Here is a 21,784-nt window from a genome sequence, read left to right as displayed (position 1 = left end):
ATATTAAATAATAATTTTTCAGGTTCTCATTACATTTTTAATTATAATATTTAAATTTTATGATTTTTTTGAATTCTCACAGTTCTAAAAAATATACAAAATTTTTTTTTTTGAGTTCAAATTTCAATACATTAAATTTTTATTTAATTTTATTATTATTTATTTATCAGGTTCTCTAAGTTCTTAAAATTTTATTTAAGTTCTTTAGATTTTATATAATTTTTAGATTTTTAGTATTTATATACTTTTTAAATTTTAGTTATTTTTATTTTTTTAATATTATCTAAAATTATTAATTTATTTTACATTTTTTCAGTTTTTTATTTTTATTAATTATTAAGTTATTAATTCTTTTAAATCATTCAGTTTTTATCATTTATTAATATTTTTAATTATATATTTTATAATTTATAAAATTTATTAAATATTTAATTACATTCTTTAGTTCTTTTACATTTTTAATATTAAAATATTAAATTTTAGTGTATTAAATTTTTATTTAAATTTATTTTTCAAGTTTTTTTAATTAATTAAAGTTTTAATTAATTTTGTGAATTAAATATTTTATAATTTTTAAATTTTATTAGAGATTTTATATTCTTTAGTTCTTTTACATTTTTTATTTATTTAATATTACATTTTATAGTATTAAAATTTATTTTTCAGGTTCTTTAATTTTTAATATTGTGAATACTTTTATTTTTTTTTAATATTAGTTAAAATTATTAATTTATCGTATTTTACATTTTTCAGTTTTTAATTTTTATATTTTTTTAATTATATATTTTCTGATTTTTAAAATTCCTTAGAAATTTCACATTCCTTTGCCCTTTTACAATTTCAATTTTAAATTAATAAATTATCCTTTTAGGAATTCCTGAACTTTTCAATTTTTTAAATTATTAAAAAATTTTCTGAGATTTTTTTATTTTCTAAAGTTTCATAAAATTTTTAGTATATTTTACATATTTTTGTAATATAGTTCAATAAATATATAATAAACATATTTTGGTTTGTATATATTAATCATATTTTTTAAAAATGTTTAAGATTAATTATAAAATCTTTATTTTTTTTTCCATTTTCTTTAATTTATTTAGATTTTTTTTTTAAATTTTTTAGTGTATATTAATGTTTTAAAATCCTTTCTATATCTATATTTATATATTTATTTTTAAAATTGTTGAGAATTTGGTATTTCTCTACTTTTTAAATATATACAATTTTTATAATAATAATAATTCAGTTGTTTAAATTATAAATTTAATTTGCAGTATCTTTCATTTTTTAAGTATTATACAGTTATCCCACTTTATTTTGGTTTTATTTTTGGTAGTGTTTTTTAGATTCATTTAGTATATATTAATATTATAAAATCTTTGCCAAAAAATAAAAAAAATAGGAATTCTTAAGAGTTTTTTATCTAGGGAACTGAAATTTTAAAAAATCTTAATAAGTTTTTATATATTTTGTTTTATTTATATTTATTATAATTTTATAGTCTCATTAGAAATAAGTCATTTTTATAACTTTTTTAATATTATTTATAGCACCTCTACATTTTTAAAATTTTCAGCTTCCTCATTAGAATATTTCTTTGAATTTTTTATATATATTTTTTAAATATTTATGTTCTAAATTACATTTTTTATTTTAATAAATTCTTCAAATATGACTTTAACATTTTTTATATTGTTAAAATCTTGTAAATTCATAAATTCTTTAGAATTATTTACTTTTTTAATACATTAATATCTAAATTTATTAATATGAATATAAATTAGATTTGTTTTTATTACAGTTTATAGCTGTAATATTTTATTAAATATGATTTAAGTTGAGGAAAATGTTTAATATTTATAAGATTTAATATATATTTTTTAAACAGGTCAATAAAAAATAAAGACAAGATAATTTTTTACAGAACTAACAGGATTATTGCTTAAATTTTACAACTAAATATATTTATATAATAAATAATATAATTTAAAAAAATTGTAAATTTCTGAATCAATAATGAATTTGTTACAAGAAACTTTTTATACACAATATATTAAAAAAAGGAGACCAAGGCCCCATTAAAACACAATTAAAATAATCATAAAAAATGTTAAATTATGTTTGAAAACTATAAAATTGTGTCTTTTATGTTTTATATCTAACTAATTAATATGTGTTAAGTTCTGCGATATAAAACGAATGAAAATTAAATTTTTGACACCGTTCAAGCAAAATTTATATGTAAATCCACGACTTGCAGGAATTGAAATAGTCGTTCGTGGAATATACCATTGTTTAATAAACAGCGTTTACTCTCACCAACGTGGTACACATGTGTGATAAAATATTTAAAGACGTGGCTCCTCCTTCTGAATTCCTGCCAGCAGGAGGAGCGGCCCCCATTCACTGCAACCACAACCATCAAAATACGTTCAAACGAATAATTAGACCATGGTCCAGTGCGTTGGTACGTCAAGATTTGCTCACATTTGACTTTCATTGGTCGCCAATCGGTGTGGTACCGAAATTCAACGTGTTGTTGAACTCGGGTGCAATAAAACGATTTCTTTATTGGCGATTCCGCTTTTATTTGCGTATTCAATATGGTCCCATCATATATTATTATAATAAATAACTAAATGAGACATAAAAAACTAATTGCTTAGTACTGTTAGATTAGAAGGTACATTTTTAATCAATTTATGTGCCTAGGTTTGACCATCAGCAGGATGATGGTGGTGAATTTGTGTGACAATAAAAGACATAAACATAAACTTATCAGCAACACCACGTGAAATGAAGTAATAAATTCGAACCGTATCAAAATCAATTTAACGGACTTTAAGAAGGTAAAATTGTTTATAAATATCTTAATAAACTATAATTTGTATAATGTGTGGAACTGTGTGCTGGATATTTATTAGAGAAAAATGATAATGTCTGATTCTTAGATAAGTAAATTGTACGTTCTCCCATAGTGCAGGTTAATTTGTAAATTATGAAAATTTGAACCACTGTAACGCACAAATTAATGTTTATGGGCTTAAATTCGTTATACCGGTGGTTGAATAATCTAACAGTAAATTTTCGACCTTTTTAATAATTCATAATTAAAATGTTGAATATTGATTTACTGAATACTGGTTACATATATTAATTACTGAATATTAATTGTTTGAAAATTTATTTACTGAGGAATGTCATAAATTTTTACTAATTTGTTTTGTAATATTGAGTTATAACGACTTTATTTGTATAAAAATTAAGAAATACTTTGCCTAAAATTAATTAAACAATTTGTATTACTGTTAATTATTTTAATAGATTTTTATTTAAAAAAGTACCGAAAGAGAAGAAATTTAGAGAATCTGGGGAATCTAGAAAATTTAGAGAATGTAGAGAATCTAGAGATTCTATAGAATTTAGAGTATGTAAACCTCGAGAATCAAGAAAATCTGGAGAATATAGAGAACCTAAAGGAACAGAGAATGTGGATAACTAGAAAATCTAAAAAAAACTAGAGAATGTGGAAAATCTAGATAATCTAGAAAATCTGGATAATTTAAAGATTCTGGGAAATCTAGAGAATTTAGAGAATGTTAGGAGTCTATAGGAACTAAGGAATTTAGAGAATGTAGAGAACCTAAATTCTCCAGTGAATTTAGAAGATCTAGAAAATCTAGAGAACCTAAAGAAACTAGAAAATTTCGAGAACCTAGTTAATCTAGAAAATCTAGGGAATTTAGAGAATCTGGGGAATCTAGAGAATTTAGAGAAACTAGAAATTATATAGATTTTAGAGAATGTAAAGAACCTAGGGAATCTAGAGAATCTGGAGAATCTAGAGAATTTAGAGAAACTAGAGAACCTAGAGAAACAGAGGAATTTAGAGAATTTAAAGAAACTAGATCCTCCAGTGAATTTAGAGGATTTAGAAAATCTAGAGAAAATCTGGACAATCTGGAAAGTCTGGAGAATCTAGAGAATTTATATAATCTAGAGATCCTAAAGAATCTAGAGAATTTAGAGAACCTAGATAACCTTGAAAATCTAGAGAATTTAGAGAATCTTGAGAATCTAGAGAACTTAAATAAACTAGAAAATTTAGAGACACTAGAGAATTTAAAGAATCTATAGAATCTAGAGGATCTAGAGAATATAGAAATACAGGAAAATTAGAGAAACTAGAAATTATATAGATTTTAGAGAATGTAAAGGACCTAGGGAATCTAGAGAATATAGAGAATTTAGAGAAACTAGAGAACCTAGAAAAACAGAGGAATTTAGAGAATTTAAAGAAACTAGATCCTCCAGTGAATTTAGAGGATTTAGAAAATCTAGAGAAAATCTGGACAATCTAGAAAGTCTGGAAAATCTAGAGAATTTATATAATCTAGAGATCCTAAAGAATCTAGAGAATTTAGAGAACCTAGATAACCTTGAAAATCTAGAGAATTTAGAGAATCTTGAGAATCTAGAGAACTTAAATAAACTAGAAAATTTAGAGACACTAGAGAATTTAAAGAATCTATAGAATCTAGAGGATCTAGAGAATATAGAAATACAGGAAAATTAGAGAAACTAGAAATTATATAGATTTTAGAGAATGTAAAGAACCTAGGGAATCTAGAGAATATAGAGAATTTAGAGAAACTAGAGAACCTAGAGAAACAGAGGAATTTAGAGAATTTAAAGAAACTAGATCCTCCAGTGAATTTAGAGGATTTAGAAAATCTAGAGAAAATCTGGACAATCTAGAAAGTCTGGAAAATCTAGAGAATTTATATAATCTAGAGATCCTAAAGAATCTAGAGAATTTAGAGAACCTAGATAACCTTGAAAATCTAGAGAATTTAGAGAATCTTGAGAATCTAGAGAACTTAAATAAACTAGAAAATTTAGAGACACTAGAGAATTTAAAGAATCTATAGAATCTAGAGGATCTAGAGAATATAGAAATATAGGAAAATTAGAGAATCTGAGGAATCTAGAGAATTTAAAGAATCTATAGAATCTAAAGAAATTAGATAAATTAGAGAATCTGGGGAATCTACAGAATCTAGAGAATAGAGACAATCTAGAGAATTTAGAGAATCTAGAGAATTTAGAGAATCTAGAGAATTTAGAGAATCTAGGGAATTTAGAGAATATATAGAATGCAAAGAAATTTAGAATCTAGGGGTCCACAGAACTTAGAGAATATAGATAATTTAGGGAATATAGAGAAACTGCAGTATTTATAGAATCTAGAGAATTTCTAGAATTTAGAGAATGTAAAGAATCCAGAGAAACTAGAGAATTTAGAGAAACTAGAAAATCTACAGAATGTAAAGAATTTAGAAAATTTAGAGAAAATCTAGAGAATTTGGATAAAATAGAGAATCTATGGAATCTAGAGAATCTAGAAAATGTTGAAAATTTAATCGATTTAAAGAATCTAGATAGGTAGGTAAGTATTATTTAAAAATAAAGACTAAAATTTATTCGTTTGAATTTAGTGTAATAAAGCGACATAACTTTCCGGCCCACCTAACAATTTCTTAAGAGGAACCACAGGTGCTAATTGGATAAGGACTTTAACATCATCTAAATTAAGAAGTGTGACACCAAAATTCTTGAAAATTGAAGAGTTAATTGAAGAAGTACGAAGTAAATCTTCTTATTGAAATCTCCTGCGTCAATCAACCATATTGTAACCACACAATGTTGTTACATTTGAGCAACCTCCAAAGGAACATTTCAGTAAAACCTGACCACCATACGCATGCTGCAACCAGTCGACCGTGTCGCGGGTCGTACCCGAATTATTTCTGGTATTCGGCCCAACAATGCCGATAGGAAGTGCTTCGTTACGAGAGACGCCCATTAAAAGTTTATTGATACGTCGCCCCGTCCGGGGATGATGCCGACAATAAAAACACACTAATGATCCGTTCGGTATACACCAACAACTGTTAGGATTATTTACAACCTACTTCGATGGAAAACGATCCCCCGCACCATATGTCGTTGCCGGCGACAGGCCTTTGTGGCCTTTTGTTTGTTTGGCACACGTCAACGCCGCCTCGTCTCCAATTGTTTGATTGCCCCGGTTCGTGAATACGTTTACGTATTTTAAACTGTTCAAATTTATTTACTGCAGTCAATTAATTTCGTTGCCGAGGAACGGAAGACGCAACAGACCCACGTCAAGTCTTTGACGACAACTTTCGAAGACGATTGGCGAATCACTTGATTAAAAATTCAATAAATACAATTATTACTAATCTATTTCAATATTTTAAACAATGTTTGGGTTCTTTAAATTCTACTTTAATATTATTTCTTAAGCTTCTAAGTCTTTTTTTAGATTCCTTCTTTAGATTCTTTGTTTACATTATTTGTTTAGATTTTTTCTTCATATTCTTTCAATAGATTCTTTCTTTAGATTCATTCTTTGAATTCTTTCTCTTAGATTCTTCCTTTAGATGCATTCTTTATATTCTTCAGATTCTTCGGATTCTTCAGATTCTTCAGATTCTTCAGATTCTTCAGATTCTTCAGATTCTTCAGATTCTTCAGATTCTTCAGATTCTTCAGATTCTTCAGATTCTTCAGATTCTTCAGATTCTTCAGATTCTTCAGATTCTTCAGATTCTTCAGATTCTTCAGATTCTTCAGATTCTTCAGATTCTTCAGATTCTTCAGATTCTTCAAATTGATTCTTCAGATTCTTCAGATTATTTAGATTTCTCTATATTCCATAAATTCTGTAAATTCTCTAGATCCTTTATATTTTGTAGATTTTCTTAATTCTCTAAATTTTTTATGTTCTCTGGTTGTTCTAAATTCTTTAGATTCTTCAGATTATCTAGATTCCCCAAATTCTGTAAATTCTTTACATTCTGTAGATTCTCTTAATTCTCTATTTTTTTGTAAATTCTCTCGATTTCTCTAGGTTTTTTAGATTCTCTAAATTCTCTAGATTCTCTAAATTCCCTATATTCTAAATTTTCTAAATTCCCTAAATTCTCTAGTTTCTCTAGGTTCTTTACATTCTCTAAATTATAGAGATAGATTTTATAAATACTGTAGATTCTCTATATTCCTTAAATTCTGTAAATTCTCTAGATCTCTAGATTCTCTAGTTACTCTAGATTCCCTAAATTCTCTAGATTCGCCCTAAGTTTTCTAAATTCTTTACAGTCCGTAGATTCTCTTAATTTTCTAAATTCTCTAGGTCCTCTAGATTCTCTTATCCAGTTAGCACCTGTGGTTATTCTTAAGAAATTGTTAGGTGGGCCGGAAAGTTATGTCGCTTTATTACACTAAATTCAAACGAATAAATTTTAGTCTTTATTTTTAAATTATACTTACCTACCTATCTAGATTCTCTAAATCGATTAAATTTTCAACATTTTCTAGATTCTCTAGATTCCCCAGATTCTCTGATTTATCTAATTTCTTTAGATTCTCTGATTTATCTAATTTCTCTAGATTCTATAGATTCTTTAAATTCTCTAGATTCCTCAGATTCTCTAATTTTCCTATATTTCTATATTCTCTAGATCCTCTAGATTCTCAAGATTCTCTAAATTCTCTAGATTTTCAAGATTATCTAGGTTCTCTAAATTCTCTAGTTTCTTTAGGATCTCTAGATTCTCTAGATTATATAAATTCTGTAGATTCTCCAGACTTTCTAGATTGTCCAGATTTTCTCTAGATTTTCTATATCTTCTAAATTCACTGGAGGATCTAGTTTCTTTAAATTCTCTAAATTCCTCTGTTTCTCTAGGTTCTGTAGTTTCTCTAAATTCTCTAGATTCTCTAGATTCTCTAGATTCCCTAGGTTCTTTACATTCTCTAAAATCTATATAATTTCTAGTTTCTCTAAATTCTCTAGATTCCCCAGATTCTCTAGATTCTCTAGTTTCTCTAGATTCTCTAGTTTCTCAAGATTCTCTCTAGATTTTCTAAATTCTTTACATTCTATAGGTTCTCTTAGATCTCTAGATTCTCTAAATTCTCTAGTTTCTCTAGATTTTATAAATTCTGTAGACTCTCCATATTCTCTATATTCTGTAAATTTTCTGGATTCTCTAGATTCTCTAGATTCTCTAGGTTCTCTAGATTCTCTAGTTTCTCTAGATTCTCTAGTTTCTCTAGATTCTCTAGTTTCTCAAGTTTCTCTCTAGATTTTCTAAATTCTTTACATTCTGTAGGTTCTTTTAGATCTCTAGATTCTCTAAATTCTCTAGTTTCCCTAGATTCTTTACATTATCTAAATTCTAGAAATTCTCTAGATTTTATAAATTTTGTAGATTCTCCATATTCTCTATATTCTGTAAATTCTCTGGATTCTCTAGAGTCTCTAGATTCTCTAGATTCTCTAGATTCTCTAGATTCTCTAGATTCTCTAGATTCTCTAGATTCTCTAGATTCTCTAGATTCTCTAGTTTCTCAAGATTCTCTCTAGCTTTCTAAATTCTTTACATTCTGTAGGTTCTTTTAGTTCTCTAGGTTCTCTAAATTCTCTAGTTTCTTTAGGTCCTTTACATTCTCTAAATTATAGAGATTACTTATATTCTATAAATACTGTAGATTCCCTAGATTCTCTAGTTACTCTAGATTCCCTATATTCTTTAGATTCTCTACATTCTCTCTAAATTTTCTAAATTCTTTACATCCTGTAGGTTCTCTTAGTTCTCTAGATTATCTAGTTTCTCTAGATTCTCTAAATTCTCTAGTTTCTCTAGGTTCTTTACATTATCTAAATTCTAAAGATTCTCTAGATTCTATAAATTCTGTAGATTCTCTACACTCTCTAAATTCTGTAAATTCTCTGGATTCTCTAGATTCTCTAGGTTCTCTAGATTCTCTAGATTCCCTAGTTTCTCTAGGTTCTCTAGACTCTCTCTAAATTTTCTAAATTCTTTACATTCTGTAGGTTCTCTTAGTTTTGTAGATTTTCTAGATTATCTAGTTTCTCTAGATTCTCTAAATTCTCTAGTTTCTCTAGGTTAGTTACATTCTCTAAATTATAGAGATACCCTAGATTCTATAAATACTGTAGATTCTCTAGATTCATATTCTCTAGATTATTCAGATTCTCTAAATTCTCTAAATTCTCTCTTTTACATTGAACCAAAACGAACATTTTAATAATAAATTTCAATACTCTCGCAACCAATTCAGCTCCGTCTAGGGAAGTTTGAGTGATCACACGTGAAAGAGGCATCCGATTTCGACCGCATAAATCCCATTAGCCGGTCTCGCATGGACTTTCCGTCCGAATATCGTTATCGATGGTCGCATTAGGGAATTACCGAGGCGTGTCGACGGCAGCGTCATCTGTGCCATACGGTAGTGGACAAACGCATGCGACAAGGCCTGCCGCGATCCGAATCTCGCATCTACTGTGGTAGTCACATGAGCGGCCAAGCAAAACGGCGCGTGCTCTTCTTCTTCGTGCCTCTCTTCCACTGTCTTCTTGGTTGGCGGTGGTTCTAATTAAAATGTATCGTGGCGGAGAGATCGGACGTTGATTGCTCATGTTGCTGGTTCAGTACTACAATTTTAAATTGAACTAAATATAAATACTTTATTCTAGAAATTCTAGAAAGGTTCATGTTCTTTGGGTACTTCCTTTGTTTTTTTAACTTCTTCAGATACCTCAGGGTTCTCTCAGGGTTGTCTTAATTCTTTGGAAATTTTAGATTATTTATCTTTAACTTTAAATTTTCTTTGTATTCAGTACTTCAGTACTATCGTTGCTCTGGTGCATCTGTCTTATTTATTTAATACCATGATTTGAATAATCAGCTATTCTTGGCTCTTCACTTTGACCCTTTTGTTGCCTTCCAATAATTAAACACTTCTAGTTTGATTCAATATTTGCTCATTCACTTTTATCGCCGAGAAGTTTATTAGGCACGTGATCCTACAGGTTCTCAAACAGATATTTACATTGGCAAGATTTACTGTTAGATGCCTGACAGTTTGCTTGAATTGAATTGAGTAACTATTGACAAAAAGCGGTGGAAAAAACATAAATCCCACACTTTATTTGATAAATAGACGAAATGGCAGTTGAATTATGTGTCATTTTTTCGTATGGTTCAAATCATACCATTAATATACAAACAAATATAGTAGAACGTTAAGTAAACTTATAAAAATTTTGAATTTAATCATGGTTACTTGGAATAAACAATAAACCTCTTTGACACATCTTTTTTTTCCATTCTTTTCTTAAAGTGGTGGTACTCAACAAAACTTATATTTGGTACCTCTTTAAATTAGAAAAAAACTGGGGCCAGGAAGCCAACGAGACATATCCATGTAACTAATTAAAATTATCAAACTTCCGCTACTAACAAACCAATAAAAATCAATTTAGTGATCCTTTATTAGCATCTGGTGTTCATTGTGAACGCATTCCACAGACGACTTTTTTGTTGAAATTATATTAAACCCATTATGGTTGTTGTAGTCTCAATAGAGTTTTATTAAATTTCATAAACTGAATGCATCAACTGTGTTTGGCATATCAATTAGTTTTTGCACGGTAATTATTAACACCACGTAATTGTTGCAGGGTACTTTATTGTTCCCTGGTGGGCATTATGAGTACCAGTGAGCTCATAATCTTTACGAAGGCCATTTTATGGACACAATATAAAAGGATTTTTTAGAAGTATTCTTTGTGACACAATTTAACTGGTCTTCTTAGCTGCTCACTAAAAATTTTAAGCTTTCAATTAGGTGGGCTAGAAAGTGCATTTGATTGTCTAGCTCCTCTAGAATCTCTAAATTTTCTAGTTTTTCTAAGTTTTTTACATTCTCTAAATTCTCTAGATTCTTTAGATTCTCTAGATTTTTTAGATTCTCTAGTTTCCCTAGGTACTTTACATTCTCTAAATTCTAAAGTTTCTCTAGATTTTTTCCATTCCGTAGATTCTCTTAATTCTCTAGATTGTCTAGAATCTAAAAATTCTCTGTATTCCACAGAGAATCTAGTTTCTCTAGATTCTTTAAATTTTCTATTTTCTCTGGGTTCTTTACATTCTCTAAATTCTATAGATTCTCTAGATTTTATAAATATTGTAGATTGTCTAAATTCTCTAGATTCCGTAAATTCTGTAAATTTTCTAAATTCTCTACATTGTGTAGTTAATTCTCTGGATTCTCTAGATCCTCTAGATTCTCTAAATTCTCTAGTTTCTCTAGATTCTTTACATTCTCTAAATTTTAGAGATTCTCTATGTATATTTTCTATATTCTCTAGGTTCTTTAGATTCTCTAAGTTCTCTAATTTCTTTACACTTTCTAAATTCTATAGATTCTCGATATTCTGTAAAAACTGTAGATTGTCTAAATTTTATAGTTTCATAGAACCTCTAAATTCACTAGAGAATCTAGTTTCTCTAGATTATCTAAATTCCCTAGATTCTCTGGGTTCTCTAGTTTATCTTTATTCTCTAATTTCTCTAGTTTCTCTAGGTCCTTTACATTCTCTAAATTCTATAGATTCTTAAGATTTTATAAATACTGTAGATCTTCTAAATTCTCTAGATTTTCTATATTAATTGATTCTTTAAATTTTCACTAGAGAATCTAGTTTCTCTAGATTTTCTGAATTCTCTAGTTTCTCTAGGTCCATTAGATCATCTAAATTCTCTAGACTTTCTAGTTTCTCTATGTTTCTACATTCTCTAAATTCTCTAGATTCCCCAGATTCTCTACATTCAATACAAGACCACATTCTGCAAGACGAATTCATTGAAAGATTATGAAGCATTTAAAAGAGTTCAAATAATCTAAAAAAGAGAATCTAGAGAAATTACAGAATCTAGAAAATCTAGAAAATGTAGAGGATCTAAAGAATCTAACGAAAGAATGTAAAGGCAAAATTTAAATAGAGAATCTAATTTTAAAAAATCTAAAGAAAGTGAAAAATTTGAACAATTTGAAGAATCTGCAGAATTTAAAAATTATGAAGCTTTTAAAAGAGTTTATGTAATCTAAAAAAGAGAATCAGAAGAATCTAATGAAAAAATCTAAAAAGATATTAAAAAGTAATAAAGATAATCTAGAGAATCTAGAGAATAGTAATCAGAAGAATGAAGAGAATCTATAGAATCAGATAATCACATAATATAGAAAATCTGGAAATCTAAATAATCTAGAGAATATAGAGAATCTAGACAATTTAGAGAAACTAGAGAATATAGATAATATAGAGAATCTAGAGAATATAGAAAATAGAGAGAATCTAGAGAATATAAAGAAATACTGTAAAGGTAAAATTAAAAAAAAAAAATAAAGAAAATAAAAATAATTTAACAAAAAGAATTTAAGATAAAATCTACAGAATTTAAAGAATCTGAGGCATTTTAAAAAGTCCAAATAATTTAAAAAATCTGAAGAACTTGAAGAATTTGAAGAAAGAAAAGTCAATTCCTAGAAACTAGAGATCTAGAGAATATAGAGAATCTAGAAAATATAGTGAATCTAGAGAATATAGAGAATATAGAAAATAGAGAGAATCTAGAGAATATAAAGAAATAATGTAAATGCAAAATTTAAAAAAAAAAAAAAATAAAGAAAATAAAGATAATTTAACTAAAAGAATTTAAGAAGGATTTAAAAAGATTCTAAAAAGAATCTATATAATCTGATCAGTCTGAAAAATCTTCAGAATTTAAAGAATCTGAGGCATTTAAAAAAGTGTCAAATAATTTAAAAAATCTGAAGAACTTGAAGAATCTGAAGAAAGAAAAGTCAATTCCTAGAAACTAAAAACAATTTAACAAATCTTTAAATATATCTGAAGTATTAAATTATAGATAAACTTAGATGTAAAGTGTTTTTTGTTTGTTATAATGCCATAAAGAATAATTCAACTTAAATCTATGCAAAGAATTTAAAGAAGCTGAAAGATTTAAATAGATTTTAATATTTTTCTTTAAAAAATTAACTAAGAAGTTAAGAGAATGGAAAGTATTTAAAGGATATAAAGATCTGAAAACTCCGAATAATTTAAAATATTTAATGAATATTAAGAATCTAAGTAATTTAAAGATTCTTTTTAAGAAATACGAATAAACAAGAATCTTTATTTGATTCTAGCAAGTTGAATTGAAGTTTAGATTGCAGCACACAGAAATATAAAAATGATAAAGAACAGTTTCGCTTTAAAGCAAATATTTTGTTCCAAAGCTAAAGCCCGCGTCGGTCTCGAAGATAATTGATCGTATTTCCCATTACACAGATCAAATGCATTTAGTGGTAACCGTTTCGTGTAATGCATGCGAATTTTCCCCGAGTCTCGGAAGTCGAACAGTAGCACTTGATTATCGGATCGTTGTGCAGATGTCGGGTATTAACTTCCGCTATTCCGTTTTTAGTGTGCATTTTACATAATTCCATAATTATTAAGATCCATATCTGAAGAGTAGATCTAATCATCGCACGGGATCGTGTCGGTAATTTTTTACGGTTACTTCGAATCGCCAATTGATTATTCTTATGCTAATTTTTAATTAATTTATTGTAATTTATTGAGCATTAAATTAAGTTAACATTTTTTTTTATTATTATATTGGGTTATTATAAAACGTCAAACGTACATTATCAACTTTTTGTCCACTTACTAAACTACTAAAAAAATAATAATAAAACTACATGAATATTTACTTTATTAATTTAAATCCTAAAATATACATATTTAACTGTAAATTTGGAATAATTTAGCAATATAATAAAAAATTTAAACAAAAACATAATATATAACTTTTATTTATACATTTTTAGGGTAATTTGGTTGTGCAGAACACGAAATTCATATTAATTTATATTTTACTTGGACCATAATGGTAAATTTATGCTTTTCAGTTGATCAATTTACTTAATACGTCTTCCAAAATGAATGACAAGTGCAATCAAGATGAATAATATTTTGTGAGTAAATTATGAAGCTAACAGCATCTAATTTGTTTCAATTGAAAGAAAAGTAACAGAGTAATTTCAATTTGATCATTTTCAGTTAGATTTTTCAACAACATTTAACATCATTGTCTTAATTTCTTACATTTTCTTACAACATTAAATTGTTAGTCACTGTTTAATTAAATTACAAGCATTTCTAAATTTTATAAACCATAATTGGATAAGAAATTAAGACGATGTGATAGTTTGTCAGTCATATGTAACTGAAACCTTTAATCTTGGTTTAGAATCTAATGAATATAAATAATCTAAAAAAAGAACAGAAAGAAATAAACTAAAGAAAGAATCTAAAGAAAAAACTTAAATAAATAATATAAACAGAGAATCTGAAGAAAAAATTTAAAGAAAGTAAATAAAGAAAGAATATAAAGGAATAATATAAAGAAACAATATAAAGAAATAATATAAAGAAAGACTATAAAGGAAGAATATCAAGAAAGAATATAAAGACAGAATATAAAGAAAAGAACTAAAGAAAGAATCTAGAAAAAGAAACTAAAGAAAGAATCTAAAGAAGGAAACAAAAAAAAAACTAAAGTAAGAATATGAAGAAAGAAACCAAAGAAAGAATACGAAAATATCTAAAGAAGGGTTCTAAAGGAAGAATCTAAAATAATATAAAGATATTAAGAAAGAATTTAAGGAAAAAATATAAAAAGAAATATAAATAAAATATATGTGCAAAGGTTCTAAAGAAATGCAAAGAAAGAATATAAAAAAGTATATAAAGAAACAATATAAAGAAAAAATCTAAATAAAGGTTCTGAAGAAAGCTTATAAAGAAAGAATTTATATAATAAATCTATACAAAGAATTTAAAATGGGAAACTAAAGGAAGAGTCTGAAGAATTAATAAAAAAAACAATCACCGAAGAAAGAAAGAATCTGAAGAAAGAATCTCAAGAAAGAATCTAAAAAATAATTTTAAAAATTAATAACAAGACAATAACCAAAGAAAGAATGTAAAGAAAGAATATAAAGAAAAAATCTGAAGAAAGAATCTAAAGAAAGAATCTAAATAAAGATTCTAAAGAAAGAATCTAAAGAAAGAATAAAAAAAGAAACTAGAAAAGGAATTGAAGAAGACAAAACCCAAAGAAAGAATGTAAAGAAAAAATCAGAAGAAAGAATCTAAAAAAGAAACTAAAGAAAGAATCTGAAGAATTAATAAAAAAACAATAACCAAAGAAAGAATGTGAAGAAAGAATATAAAGAAAGAATCTAAAGAGAGAATCTGAAGAAAGAATTTAAAGAAAGTAAATAAAGAAAGAATATAAAGGAATAATATAAAGAAACAATATAAAGAAATAATATAAAGAAAGACTATAAAGGAAGAATATCAAGAAAGAATATAAAGACAGAATATAAAGAAAAGAACTAAAGAAAGAATCTAGAAAAAGAAACTAAAGAAAGAAACTAAAAAAAGAAACTAAAGTAAGAATATGAAGAAAGAAACCAAAGAAAGAATACGAAAATATCTAAAGAAGGGTTCTAAAGGAAGAATCTAAAATAATATAAAGATATTAAGAAAGAATTTAAGGAAAAAATATAAAAAGAAATATAAATAAAATATATGTGCAAAGGATCTAAAGAAATGCAAAGAAAGAATATAAAAAAGTATATAAAGAAACAATATAAAGAAAAAATCTAAATAAAGGTTCTGAAGAAAGCTTATAAAGAAAGAATTTATATAATAAATCTATACAAAGACTTTAAAATGGGAAACTAAAGGAAGAGTCTGAGGAATTAATAAAAAAAAACAATCACCGAAGAAAGAAAGAATCTGAAGAAAGAATCTCAAGAAAGAATCTAAAAAATAATTTTAAAAATTAATAACAAGACAATAACCAAAGAAAGAATGTAAAGAAAGAATATAAAGAAAAAATCTGAAGAAAGAATCTAAAGAAAGAATCTAAATAAAGATTCTAAAGAAAGAATCTAAAGAAAGAATAAAAAAAGAAACTAGAAAAGGAATTGAAGAAGACAAAACCCAAAGAAAGAATGTAAAGAAAAAATCAGAAGAAAGAATCTAAAAAAGAAACTAAAGAAAGAATCCGAAGAATTAATAAAAAAACAAAAACCAAAGAAAGAATGTGAAGAAAGAATATAAAGAAAGAATCTAAAGAAAGAATCTGAAGAAAGAATTTAAAGAAAGAATCTATAGAAAGAAACTAAAGAAACAAAAAAAGAAGAAGAAAGAATCTAAAGGATCTAAAAGAGGAAACTAAAGAAAAGATCTGAAGAATTAGTAAAAAGACAAAAATCAAAGAAAGAATGTAAAGAAAAAATATAAAGAAAGAATTTAAAGGAAGAAGCTAAAGAAAGAATTTAAAGAAAATAGCTTAAGAAAGAATCTAACGAAAGAATGTATAAGGTTTGAGAGGTATGTAACTGTAACGATTAAAAATACAACAAAAATTGTTATATTAGAAGTATTTGTTGTTGAAACAATTTACTTTAAAGGCGATAGTAACTAAAAATGGTCAAAACTAGCACGAACTTTGAAGTTTCTACAACTGTAACTCAGTTATTAATAATTAATGGTATTATCCTGATTAAAAATAACAAAAAACACTCTTAATTGCAAACCCAATATTTTTCCTGAGTCTTCAAATAATTACTTGGATTTAAACCCATTAATTTCCAGCAAAACCTATCAATGGCCACGCTTACGGACGCATTAATTAAAATCCCCGACACAAAGAGACGTGTAAATTACGTTACTTTCTTACGAGAAGTAAGATTAAATATTAATTATCGTTGAGTAATTTTCATTTATAGTTTTCTCGGTATGAATGGTCGATTTTGCTTGTTTAATTGCTGTGGGTTTTCTCTTTGGATGAAAGCTCGGTTCTGCTAAATTAATTGCTTGGATGTAAGCTTAATTCAACCACAAAAATGCGTTTGTTGGCTTAATATTATATAACTGTTCACGTTTTATCCGATTTATGTAAATACATTGTTCACTTCCTAGTCGGAGATTATTTTCCTCCTACCGATGGTGCAGATTAGTGAAACGAGAAACTTTCAACGTCATAATCTAAAATCTACGTAAACAAGTGTATTAATTAATTGTTTACCAATACGACTTTATCAGGTTCATTAAATTTAATTCACATCTATTTCAACTGCGAATATTTAAAAGCCAATTTCGCAGTGAGTTTATTTTCCACTACTACAAATAAAATTGTAATTGCCTTTTTATTGGTGATAGTGAGCATATTAAAAATAAACTTAATATGAAGGCAAAAAAATATATATATGGATTCCCGAGTTTTTACGTTTTGGCTCAGCAATTGCAGATCATTAAAAATAATTCCTACGGAGTATAATTATGGCGAAAATGGCAATGACTAGCTAGTTTTTATTGTAATTTACAGTAAACTTTGTAGATATTGGCTAATTTTGCAAGTTTCAGGCTACATTTACTATTATTAGGATTGTTAAATTTATTATTATTTAATGATATATCCTACGGATTTTATTGATACTGTTGGAATTTTTCCGATTCATTTTTATGCAATCTACATATTTATAATTTTATTAGTATAGGAATTAAATAAAATGGATATTTAAAATGCGAGTGATCTTCAAGATACAACTTGTTTAAATGCCTGTTAAAAGGTAGCTGTTAATTAAGAAATGTAATTGAACCAAAATTTACTACTTAAAAACATACGTAGTTGTGGTAGGTAACAATTTTCGCAATAATTATCAATATATTTAATGATAAAATCAAATTTGAAAGTACTCATGTCAATTTTACCAGAAACAACAATTTATTTATTTAATTTAAAAGAAGTTATCTACAGACATAAACTAAATAAAAGAAAATTGTTTACCTATAAATAAAGATTAAATCGAGAAGATTAGCATATTATTTTTCCTTTTATTAAATTACATCAGATAAAAAGTAAAGAACTCATTTAAAGCATTAATATATTACTTTCCTAAATAAATACTTCTAAAGAAATTAAACGAAAAATCTGAAAATTTTGAAGAATGGGAAAAATCTAAAGAATTTGATGATATTGAAGAATTTAAAGAAACTGAAGAATGTGAAGAATCCGAAAAATATAAAGAATTTGAAGAACATGAAAAATCTTAAAAATCTGAAGAATTTAATGGAATAATCTTAAGAATCTGAAGAATCAGAAGGAAATCAAAAGAAATAATCTAAAGAACGAAAAAATTTAAAGAAAGAGTTTAAAGAACATTTTTTCTTTAGAAGATCTAAATAATTGAAAGTGCTTATAATTTAAAGAAAGGATGTAAGAAAATAATCTAATAAGGAATCTAAAGGAAGAACCTAAAGAAAGAATCTAAAGACAAAATCAAGAGAATCTAGAGAAACAAACTAAAGAAGACATCAAAAGAATGAATCTAAAGAATCTAAAGAATCTAAAGAATCTAAAGAATCTAAAGAATCTAAAGAATCTAAAGAATCTAAAGAATCTAAAGAATCTAAAGAATCTAAAGAATCTAAAGAATCTAAAGAATCTAAAGAATCTAAAGAATCTAAAGAATCTAAAGAATCTAAAGAATCTAAAGAATCTAAAGAATCTAAAGAATCTAAAGAATCTAAAGAATCTAAAGAATCTAAAGAATCTAAAGAATCTAAAGAATCTAAAGAATCTAAAGAATCTAAAGAATCTAAAGAATCTAAAGAATCTAAAGAATCTAAAGAATCTAAAGAATCTAAAGAATCTAAAGAATCTAAAGAATCTAAAGAATCTAAAGAATCTAAAGAATCTAAAGAATCTAAAGAATCTAAAGAATCTAAAGAATCTAAAGAATCTAAAGAATCTAAAGAATCTAAAGAATCTAAAGAATCTAAAGAATCTAAAGAATCTAAAGAATCTAAAGAATCTAAAGAATCTAAAGAATCTAAAGAATCTAAAGAATCTAAAGAATCTAAAGAATCTAAAGAATCTAAAGAATCTAAAGAATCTAAAGAATCTAAAGAATCTAAAGAATCTAAAGAATCTAAAGAATCTAAAGAATCTAAAGAATCTAAAGAATCTAAAGAATCTAAAGAATCTAAAGAATCTAAAGAATCTAAAGAATCTAAAGAATCTAAAGAATCTAAAGAATCTAAAGAATCTAAAGAATCTAAAGAATCTAAAGAATCTAAAGAATCTAAAGAATCTAAAGAATCTAAAGAATCTAAAGAATCTAAAGAATCTAAAGAATCTAAAGAATCTAAAGAATCTAAAGAATCTAAAGAATCTAAAGAATCTAAAGAATCTAAAGAATCTAAAGAATCTAAAGAATCTAAAGAATCTAAAGAATCTAAAGAATCTAAAGAATCTAAAGAATCTAAAGAATCTAAAGAATCTAAAGAATCTAAAGAATCTAAAGAATCTAAAGAATCTAAAGAATCTAAAGAATCTAAAGAATCTAAAGAATCTAAAGAATCTAAAGAATCTAAAGAATCTAAAGAATCTAAAGAATCTAAAGAATCTAAAGAATCTAAAGAATCTAAAGAATCTAAAGAATCTAAAGAATCTAAAGAATCTAAAGAATCTAAAGAATCTAAAGAATCTAAAGAATCTAAAGAATCTAAAGAATCTAAAGAATCTAAAGAATCTAAAAAATCTAAAGAATCTAAAGAATCTAAAGAATCTAAAAAATCCAAAGTATCTAAAAATTCTAAGGAATCTAAATAATCTAAGGAATCTAAGGAATCTAAGGAATCTAAAGAATTTAAAGAATGTAGAGAATTTAAAGAACGTAAAGAAAGTAAAGAATATAAGGAATCTAAAGAATTCCAATAATTTAATAATTTTTCAGTATCAAGTAAGTATTTCAAATAAAAAAAAAGTTAAAAAGTTATTATTAAAGAATTTTGTATTTTATTAAATATAAATTCAAGATTTTGAAAATCTCAAAGAAACACTACAAGCTAAAAAATCTAAAAAATATGAAAAATATATAAAATAAAAAAACATAAAATGAGAAATATAATGACATCCATTAACATTTTGTAGAACAAATGATGTGAAAAAATTGAGATTCAAGTTTAGATAGTGAAGGACACATAAAAGATGGTATTAGATTTGATAAAATATTGAATATTATATATTAAAATGTATATTGTAATAACTTTTTTATTTAGTTGTAACATAATGTAAAAATTATACAATATAAAAAAATGTCTTTGTTCAAAATTATGTAAAACTAAAATAGGAATTTCTAATTTGTAGAAAGTGTAATTTCTTTACAAAGCGTATTGAAGAGGTGCAATATATAATATTATTGCCACTGTGTACTACATGCTTCAAAGATTAATATCGGCAGTAAAAACACATACACACAAATAAACAACGATTTTAACACGACAGTAAAACTGAATCCATCTCTATAACGTTAAATTTCAAATACAGTAACCCAATAACCCAATATACTACTAATAGATAAGCTGGTGGCCGGTTTCTCTTTCTAGAAAATTGTACGTATAATAATTTACTTCTTTTCAGTTTCCCGTAATATAATTAGCGGTAACATTAGTAATAAATAATGTTACATTATTCAATCATGTTAATTTGAATTTATGTTCGTTTGCGAAAAAGTAATTTACACTCATTGATCAGGAGTTCGTAATTATTCAATTTATCGTCGGTTTCAGCAATATTTTACGTTGTCAGGATATAAGAGCTTGATAATAATTACTTTCTTTTACGATAATGTTTAAAATTTATAGAAAATTATAATTAATATACTCCAATGTCGTCGTTCATATATTGGAATGTAAATAATGTAAAGAAAAGAATGTAAAGAACGTAAAGAACGTAAAGAACGTAAAGAACGTAAAGAACGTAAAGAACGTAAAGAACGTAAAGAACGTAAAGAACGTAAAGAACGTAAAGAACGTAAAGAACGTAAAGAACGTAAAGAACGTAAAGAACGTAAAGAACGTAAAGAACGTAAAGAACGTAAAGAACGTAAAGAACGTAAAGAACGTAAAGAACGTAAAGAACGTAAAGAACGTAAAGAACGTAAAGAACGTAAAGAACGTAAAGAACGTAAAGAACGTAAAGAACATAAAGAACGTAAAGAACGTAAAGAACGTAAAGAACGTAAAGAACGTAAAAAACGTAAAGAATGTAAAGAGTGTAAAGAATGTAAAGAATGTAAAGAATGTAAAGAATGTAAAGAATGTAAAGAATGTAAAGAATGTAAAGAATGTAAAAATGTAAAGAATGTAATATATATTAAATAATTAGTGTGTAAAGAATCTGAGATATAAAAGTATAATTCATGAATTAGTTTATGGATGTATAAGTAATTATTTTGCAAAAAAACAATAACTTAGAAGCAACAATTGCCGTCCTTGGGCGCAAATCGGTAGCACAATAAATGCGAATCAATCGCGTCGACTCGAACCGAAGCTGTGCCTCTTTTAATCGGTCGTCGAAATAGTCGAGTACCAACAAAGCGATAAAGACGTCGGACATTAATAAATACTTTCGGATGTCTTAATTACAAGTTCTCGCATAAAATACATTGTGCGTCGGAAATCTCGGCGCTGAGGTAACGTCATAATGCCCGGGCATTTAATGCGGGCCACGAACAAATAAAATACCCGGTCATTATCTAGACGCGTTTTCGAATGGACAATCGAATGCCACGGAAATTGCCGCTAATTAGATCGTCTCGATGTGATCAAAACCTAACGTACTTGACTTCGAATTATATAAATAAAAATATTCCGTTTCATGCCGGGTCTAAAGCTGAGGTTATACGCAGTACTTCATTGAGTACATCTGCAGGATTTGGAAAATCTGAGGAATTT

General features: G+C 26.4%; 1 protein-coding gene across 1 annotated transcript in view; it reads left to right on the top strand.

Moving 5' to 3' along the window:
* LOC126264463 (uncharacterized) overlaps positions 1–21,784 on the top strand; it is a 120,832-nt gene that overhangs the window by 29,977 nt on the left and 69,071 nt on the right. The window contains 1 exon segment of the mRNA XM_049962530.1: positions 20,755–21,086. Coding sequence (XP_049818487.1) covers positions 20,755–21,086 — 332 coding nt within the window.

This window comes from Aethina tumida, chromosome 2, assembly GCF_024364675.1.
Source record: "Aethina tumida isolate Nest 87 chromosome 2, icAetTumi1.1, whole genome shotgun sequence".
In the NCBI taxonomy this organism is placed as follows: Eukaryota; Metazoa; Arthropoda; class Insecta; order Coleoptera; family Nitidulidae; genus Aethina; species Aethina tumida.
The sequence above is the reverse complement of the archived record's forward strand: the minus strand, read 5'-3'. Positions and strand labels throughout refer to the sequence as shown.